An 8,690-nucleotide genomic window follows, 5' to 3' on the forward strand; every position below is an offset into this window, starting at 1 on the left:
TCAGGACAAATTACTAACAAACCTGAAAGTTGGAAGAAATTTCCTCTGTTCATTTTAATGATCTAATGATCTTTCATCCAAAGAATCTGGTAGCCATTATTACTGGATGTAGAGTAATCCATAAGTCGTGGAATAATCCATAAGATTTTGATAAAGTACAGTGAATAATTTCTGGTGTATAAAGTATGTAAAAATATGATTCTATGTCAATTGAGTAAGGTGTGTGCAAACAATTAAAGTCCTTAGAAACCTATGTAGACTAGTCTGTAATTCTTCACACCTTTGTTTTCAATATCTCACTTTGCCACTGAAGAAATGTTGACTTTTAGCAAGCAAGAGCATTGCTGTTATGCTTTGCTTTAGTAAAGAGGTGGCAAAGTAACAAATAAATAAGCAGTCTCATCCCTGACAGGTATCCCTGTCACTTGTTCAGCAAGAAATCGGGCTGTTAGTTACCAGTGATTCTATCAAGTGAACACTTTATTTTGCCACTTAAGACGAAGTTCTTCTGAAAGATCACTTCTGCCACTCTTCCGCAAATAGCGAGACAGGAGCTGCTGTTTATCAGCTGACCTTGGAAGGGTCTTTTTCCAGCAGCAAAGCAGCTCATAGATCTGCTGTGTTAAATCATCAGGGCACTTCAGTCTAACAAGCTGAAGTACGCTCCGCCGAACAGGTAAGCATAAAGCAAACAATGATGTATTATCTTCTGCAAGCTCTTCTGCAAGCCAATATAGCAAGTTGTCCCATAGGGCATCTGAAGGGCAAAAATTAGTAAATTAAGAACATTGTTCTTCTCCTATGTAAATCTTTCTTTTCTTTAAAAAACTTTCTAAAGCTGGAGGCTCAGTGGGTGAGCTCCACAACCAAATAATAATTAAATAAATAAATGGTTTTTACTTTAAAGGAAACATCATTAGTTCTTATTTCTAACGCAATTTTTGGCAACTGCACTGCGACCTGAAGTGAATTTAGTCAAAAACAGATTCAGCAATTATCTACATCTATTGGAGCTGCATTGGGAAAGCTAGAAGTAAAGTAAAAGGGTTTGAGCAATTCCTATAACATTAGTAATACAGGAGCTTTCCAGTCCAAACTGAACCTCCTTATACAGAAAATTATATGCTTTTTCAGCATCCCACCAGCAGAGTATCTTACAAGAGCTTTTGCATTACCTGGAAAACTGTTCCTCTTTTTTTTTTTTTTTTTTTTTTTTTTTTTTTTTTTTTTTAATATTTTCTAAGACATTAACTACTTTGATTCCTGAATATGGCATTTAAAAATATCAGTTACAGCTGAAACAAATCTTGGCATTTAAAAAAGTAAATAGCAAATATAACTATTGTTTATGTTGACATTAATACATCATGTGTGTGTTCTTACCCGATGAATCCGAAGAAATTCTCTTTGTGTTTCGTGAACGGTTGACCAACTTTTCACGCTATCATCAAACAAATAGTGTTGAGGAAAGAGAAATGACTAAATGAGTAAGGTATGAGGCATAGGATACGGGAAAAAAATAGCATTTAAGATTGGTTCTACTACATAGAGGATTTGTGTCAATACTGAAAACCATTTAACACCAGCAGCAGGTATAAATCAGTATAGAGCTATTAATATAACAAAACTAAGTCTTTCTACCAAACTGATGTTTGCTGCATCTTACTAAAACTTCTTTAATTTATGGAATTTTACAGTGTTTGATCAGTAGTTTTATGTCATGACTGGTGTATAGAAACTCTGTGTATAGAAAATCTGCATGGAACCTTCATACATGAACTGGATTCTAGTTTTGAATACTGCATTAGCTTTGCCTTGCTGTCCCTGTATTCTTATTACAACTGTGTGTGCGTACCACACTGTTTCAAGGAAAACAAGTCTTTGGGTATGCGGTAGCTGTTGTTAGGTGTAGAACTCATAGGTACAGTTACAAACTTGTAGCTACAGTTACTCATCTTACATAGCTCAAAGTTTAATTATAAATCACTAAAAATCATCATAAATCAAAAGACAAGTTCCATTAGGAAGTACAGAGTCCTTCCTCTTTCTTCCTCTCAACACTGGAGAAAAAGAAAAAAAAATACTTTGTCTTTCTTCTCTATGACTGAGAAAGAGGAATATCTTGCAGGATTTACTGTTGTTTCCTACTCCATACAGAAGAAGAAATTACTTACCTAAGCAATGAGCACATGATCAATTTGTATCAGCTCTTTTTTTTCTTAAAGGCTGTAATTGTTCTCTTTTAGTGTCCATATTACATTTGTCACACATTTGTGTTACCAGGCTGGTTATGCACAGCTATCCCTGTGAGAATTGCTCCAGGTTAGTTCACCAAGCTTCCTTTCTCTGTTTGTGAATTAAGAGCACGAAACTCTGACTGGATAAATTACTCCCCTTTTCCTGCTGGGCACACTGAGCCAGAGCCTTGCTGACTTCATCTTAAATATTTTTAAAATACTGACTTTATATATTTGGAGTAATTCATATTTACTGAGCTACACATCCAAAAGGTCAATATAATCATAACTGTTACCTGTTCACCTGTGAATTAACTTTTCATCAGCCATGTGTGACTTGGCAGTACAAAACCCTCCTGTGCTGTACTCATCTTGAGATCTTAATCTGCCTCGTCTTACATGCTTCTACAGCATCTCTGACAGTGGACATGCCCTCTTGTGAAGATAGAATAACATGGCTAAAAAACCCCCTCAAAATGAAAGGAATATAAATCTTTTCCAGAAGAGGGCATTGTTTTTCTTCCCAGACTCCGATTTCCTTGGCTTTTTTTAAATTATGCATTTACATTCAAACTTATTTTCATTCATTAATGAGAATTTAGCACCTCAAAGGTCTGTATGAGATTTTCGAAGTTATTGTAGATGAACTCAATTACCCATGCACTGACTTTGATCTGAACCACTTTATGCTACTTAATGTTAAAATAGTAGTGAAAATGATAAGAAATGAAAATTAATATTGTCTAGATATAGTGTAATAATATACAACCCATTAGATCTAAAACATTAAATCTGCCTTTAAAGATTAAACATCTGTGGTGAAGCGCTACATTCACCCATGGTTCAGCTGCACTGGCATGTGGTCCCACTGTTCTGGTTGACAGTGTAAGTTAAATACTCTTGGCAGTCAAAGCCATTTTCTAGTCTGCAAGGCCCTTCAATTAGCTAAGCAACTACCTTTCTGAAGCAGAGGATCACATGCTATTTTGCTGTTAGACAGTCATTAGACGTAAAACTTCAGCAGAATAGTAATTTGATAATGATCATACGTATTACAACAATCTCCTTTTGCAAAGCATTCTGATTTCAGCCAGTAATGCTGAAATGCTCTGTCAAATGGACCTCTCAGACATGAACAGACTCTAGTAGCATATCAAACAGGACAGACAAAAAGGAGAAATTAACCTTTTAAACTCCTTAGTCCAGTTTCACATAAATACGATTGCTTTGAAATCAGTGGAAGTACTACTGACATGAACACACATACTTGACATCAGAACATAATCCACTGTATTTAACTTGTGTTGAAAATAACAAGTTTGACTAACCAGTGTTTTTTATTGCTGAGGAAATGAAAGCTCCATAAACAGGAATCGTTAGTGAAGATCAGCTTACTTCTGTACAAGCATTGCACTTCTAAACTAAAAACTGGTGTGGATGGTTAAATACAAAGTAAACAACCACTGCTTTGGCCTCTACCAGGAATATATTTGTAAGAGAGTGTGTAACGTGGGCACATACATACAAAAAATTACTTATAATCTATATAGTTACTGTCTTCTCTCCACAATTCAAGATAAATTTAGGTGGGAATTTTACAGAAATGAGTGAACATGTAGTCAGAATGGTTTCCTTAAAAAAAATTTCATCTGTCTTTGCCACAACCAAAACTAGGCACTGTGGATTGTTTTATCATCTGGCAGAAAAAAGAAAAAAAAAAAGAGAAAAAATCCAAAACTTCATTTCATTTTGCTGAGAAAATTTCTATTGTACTGACAACAGTGAGTGTTTGTGATCTCGTGTATGAAAACTAATCCGTTAATATGGTTAAGCCAAGCTTAAGAGAATTATTAACTCAACAAAGTAGTAGAAATGTAAATGCTCTTTGTTGTTCTTGCCCTGAACTTACTGCTATTTTGGGGATTTTATTCCCAAACCATGAGAGGCTCCCCCAGCACACTGGGAGAAAGTGAGAAGTCCATCAACAACGCCAAAGCCTAGAGTCAATTAGTTCACAGTTAAGACATGAGAGCCTTATTGTGACAACTGGAATACTGTAAACAGCTTGTGTTAGCGTGAGCAATACTAAAAACAACCCAGCATTATCAGTAAGTCAGATATGATAACTGAGCATTATGTTTTGATATATATGTTTGATACATGTTTTTCCATAGAGCGCAAGAGCTCTCAGTCCCCAAGTGTAAGAAATCGGGCAAGGAAGGAAAGAGACCAACATGGCTGAGTAAAGACCTGCTGGTCATGCTAAAGGGCAAGAAGGAAACGCACAGGCAGTGGAAGCAGGGACAGCCATTATATGAATATTAACACAAGACTTGTACTTTAATGTAGTGGTAAATAGCCGTTGCATTTGACAGATGGCTCGTGTAGTTGTTTGTATAATTAGTGCATTAAATTTTTCCCTAACTGTGATTTCTCATTGAATTTTAACTATTTCCTCCTATGTCTTTTATTTATTAAAAAGCCCTCTTAAATGTGAAGATACATCTGATTCAAATACGTTGGTCAGATCATGGATATTAAAAACAGGATAAAAGGTCTTATGTTAATTTTTACTGTCAGTGCTTTCACCACTGTTAATAAATTTAGAACACATAGCAAGACACAGTCAGTAATTAGAATTTCCTTTTCATTGCTCTGGCATTTAATTGCATCTGGATCATTATGTTTAATATATGGTTCTCACTCTCTTCCAGTCAATTCCTTTTCTGGCCTAAACACATTTTTATCTGTTGCAAATACCCTGTGAAAATGAGTTCACCTTTTGATGATTTTTTTGTGTAAAAAGTATGTTCTTTTATATTATTGGTTACATCTGCCACTTATAAATATCGTTGTTCTTATATCTTGTGATAGGGGATATAATCATTCTTTTTTCAGTTTCTCCATAACATTCATTAAGTGTACATAATATTTCAGCTTCTCTCAAAACTGCCTGAAGTGTTGTCACTCAGTATTGTCATAGTCTGTGATTCTTCATAGACAACTTTAGTACTCTGAATATTTTGTCACTGGAGATTTAGACCAAGTGTTACTGTACCTATTCTGATATTAAAATGTATATAGATTTGATAGCAGTAGTCTAGCAGCATCATTTTGTACAATATAGAGCCCTTTGACAAGATTACAATGAGATTTCATTGCAGGAATATTAAAGATTAATTTAGGTAGGAAAAGCTTTCACTAGGGGTAGAGATAATTGCCCACGTGCCTGTATCACAGAGACTTACCAAGCATAATAGAAGAATCAGGTGATGGGAGAAAGATGTGTTACATGAACCATTTAATGCTTTTACAATTTGCAATTTTGCACTCCTAAGACAAGGATACAAGAATAATTCCTCAGAGCCATACTGTTCGGGGAGAGCAAACGGTTTAAAAACTGCTAAATACTTTTTTCCATGATCGTGTTTGGATGAAGATCCTGCCCACCTGCTAAGAGAAATTCTGAGGGTGCTGGTATATTGCTGATGGATCAGAACTGCTCCATCACTGACTCCTGTGAATATCTGTAAAGCAAAAATCATGCCGAGATATTGCCTAATAGATATGTGGTGAGGGAAAAAGAGTAAGATCTCTAATATTATCAAGTGAGAAACCCACCTTTGGTAACGTTAGTGATAATTTACACAGTGGACACTGTTGTTGGTATTCACCATGTGGCAAGGCTTGTTCCCACTTCTTGGTTATCATCCCTCTGGTAATTTTATAAAACACTGCTGTTCCTTTGTAATGAGGTGAACTGTGGTTACCAAATTCATCCACTTCCTTAATTTGGAGCTCCAGCCTTGGTTTTCTTTGTGAATGAAAAATCAGTCTGTAGACTTTTCCAAAATCTTTTCCATTCTCTGCAGTCCATAAAAAAAAAAAAATTTTTTTTTTTACACTGTATTTAGATGAGTGGTATCTAAAAGAATTTATTAGGGTGAGTCAAACAGAGCTAATTAATCATAACAGTTGGTTGTTCTTTAACATTACTATTCCTTTATATTGAGTGTCTGAGGTTCAAACATTTCTGCTAGTCTAGTTCAGTGATTGAAATCTCTTTGGAGTTATCTGTCTTAGCCCCTGAACTGTTGGCATAAGGAATAAGAGGTGAAGGCTGTGCTACAAGTTGAAAAGTAAGGAACTTGGAAGGAGATAGATAGACTACACAACACAGAGAGAAATAAAAACAAAATGGTATTGTGAATTGAATTAGAAGTACATGCTTTCTGGTTATTCAGGATGGATATCTGTCTACCTGTAACAACAAAATCAATGGAGGAAGAGAGGTAGATGCATTTTCAGGATTTGTAACTCCATTTTAATTGATACATCTATATACACTGTCCTTTGCATATATGAATAGACATTCCCTGGGGGCTGGAGACTTCTCTTTTTGAAGAATAATCCTTTCTTTAGGATAAATGAAGTTTTCCATGGGAGAGTTTATGTACAAAATGTTCAAAGGATCAAATATGTATTTGTATGTTCTTCCCAAAACTTACAGAAGAGATTATATCTGATTTGTGGTCGAAACTTTTCTGAGGTTTTTATCACTTTTCCGTTTAAGCAAACTTCTGAATGATGGCAGTCGCCACATGCAATTTTCAAGGCTGCTAAGGGAAACAGCATAACAACTTTCTCCCACCATCCCAATTCATAGTCCAACTCACAAAAAGCAACATTTTGTCCTGGATTTCAGTGTTTAGTCTTGCTCACTTTAAGTGAATTTACACAGACAAAATAGCAGACTGTTTCTTTCTGTTTGGAATCTATTTAATTTGTCAAGTGTTCTTTATATTTCAAAGGCATTGTTGAAATCCTGCCCTTTTGAAATAAAAGACAAAACACCATCTTTTTCAGAAAGACCAGGTTTCAGTGTCCTGGTCTGAATTAGAACAGAACTCATTCTGTTCAGTGATTTCACGTTTCAGCTCAGTCTCTGTGACTGCACTGTCTGAGGTTAACGGCATATTTGTGCAGACAGTGTCTGCTTCTAGTAGTGATAACACTGGATGTTTACTGTTACTACCAGGGACTGGGGTGCAGAAAGGCTCTTGCTTATACTGGCTCCTGTGAAGACCAAGGTCACTGCTAAATCCTGTGTACCATGAAGAGAATGTAGTAAATAAAAGGCCACACCTGCAGGGAGAATTAGACAGAGCAGTGACCCTAAACTGACCAACAAGTATTCCATTCCATATACATCGTATTCCATATAAAGCTGAGGGATCAAAAGGGTCAAGCTCTCTTCTTCAGGTGAAGAGAGGTGGTGTCCAAGGAGGACTCTGTCCATTATTCTGCCTTCAATCCCAATCCATACATTCCTGATGCCAGTTCTCCAATCCATGCATTTCTGAATCTGTTTCCTGTCTGCTGCTGAGCCCAGTCTAGGTCTTTCCCAGTACCTGCCCACAGCATCAGTGGTGATGGTGATGTAATTGCCATCAGGGGGATTGGGCTGAATATAGATTTTGTATGTATTTGTGTATATTTAATTTTATTGTTATTATTTTCATTAAAGCAGTTTTAGTTTTCTTTTCCAATCCGTAAGTCTCTCTTACTCACTTTCTATTCCCCTTTGTGAAGGGACAGTGGGTTAATACAGAACATCTGTCATTTGTCTAGTGGCCAGCCGTATTGGTTTGGTATATATTTAATTTCATTGTTATCATTTTCATTAAAGTGGTTCTAGTTTTCTTTTCCAAATCATCAACCTCTCCCCCTTACTCCTTTTCTCTTCCCCTTTGGGAAGGGAGAGGGTTAATAGAGAGCATCTGCCATTTGTCTAGTGGCCAGCCCAGCCTTAACCCTACACCCAAAATGGCAGAGGCCGGAAGAGATCTCTGAAGATCATCTTGTCCAACCTCCCTGCTCAAAGCAGGGTCATCTAGAGCAGGTTACTCAGAATCTTGTTCAACTAGAACATTTATTTTTCACTTGGAACATTTTCCCATGTGATTCCATGCACCTATCATTTATGAGAAACAAAACACTAAAATAACTAGATGTGCTGTGACTAACTACAATCTACTGACGTTCACATACAGTATTTCAAAATAGCTGAGGTTATTGATAAGGGTCATCCACATGCATTAATAAATTACCTTACCTGAAGCAAAAATATTGCCTCTAAATCTAAAATGAATCTGGTCTCCTTCCCTTAATGGGAATGGCTGTGTAGGTTCTGGGGGACCAAAGTATCCTTCCTCATGGAGATTTTGAAGTTTGCAGGTCAGTTCTTTGGATGCAGATAGCAAAACTACAATTTTATATGGGTTTTCTCTTTTCCGATATAGTATCACATTAGTCATTGTGCTACAAAGAGCTTCTTCCAGAGCCTGAGCAAAGAGGAGAAGATACGTATTTTCCAAGGAGAATGAAAGACGAATGACCATGAAACTGTATTTAAAAATAATAAAAAAAATATAAAATAAATAATAAAATAAA

At 36.1% G+C, this 8,690-nt stretch overlaps 1 protein-coding gene across 1 annotated transcript; it reads right to left on the bottom strand.

The window, feature by feature from the left end:
* Window positions 1-467: 467 nt before the first annotated feature.
* Window positions 468-8,638, bottom strand: LOC104496216 (death domain-containing protein 1-like). Its single transcript, XM_010139297.1, has 4 exons — window positions 8,353-8,638; window positions 5,859-6,103; window positions 1,384-1,441; window positions 468-757 (listed from the first exon to the last, which is right to left on the bottom strand). Exons 1-4 carry the CDS (start codon window positions 8,636-8,638, stop codon window positions 468-470), a joined length of 879 nt encoding a protein of 292 aa, XP_010137599.1.
* Window positions 8,639-8,690: the final 52 nt, after the last annotated feature.

The sequence above is a fragment of the Buceros rhinoceros genome, unplaced genomic scaffold (assembly GCF_000710305.1).
Source record: "Buceros rhinoceros silvestris isolate BGI_N320 unplaced genomic scaffold, ASM71030v1 scaffold9847, whole genome shotgun sequence".
NCBI classification, from domain to species: domain Eukaryota; kingdom Metazoa; phylum Chordata; class Aves; order Bucerotiformes; family Bucerotidae; genus Buceros; species Buceros rhinoceros.

What these genes read in the sequence shown, in the direction of transcription:
- LOC104496216 (XM_010139297.1), bottom strand. Translation starts at nt 8,638, where the DNA reads ATGGTCATTCGTCTTTCATTCTCCTTGGAAAATACGTATCTTCTCCTC. An exon ending in AGGCAATATTTTTGCTTCAG is followed by an intron (nt 6,104 to 8,352) that starts GTAAGGTAATTT and finishes TATGGACTGCAG; the next exon opens with AGAATGGAAAAGATTTTGGA. An exon ending in AATTTCTTCGGATTCATCGG is followed by an intron (nt 758 to 1,383) that starts GTAAGAACACAC and finishes TTTGCCCTTCAG; the next exon opens with ATGCCCTATGGGACAACTTG.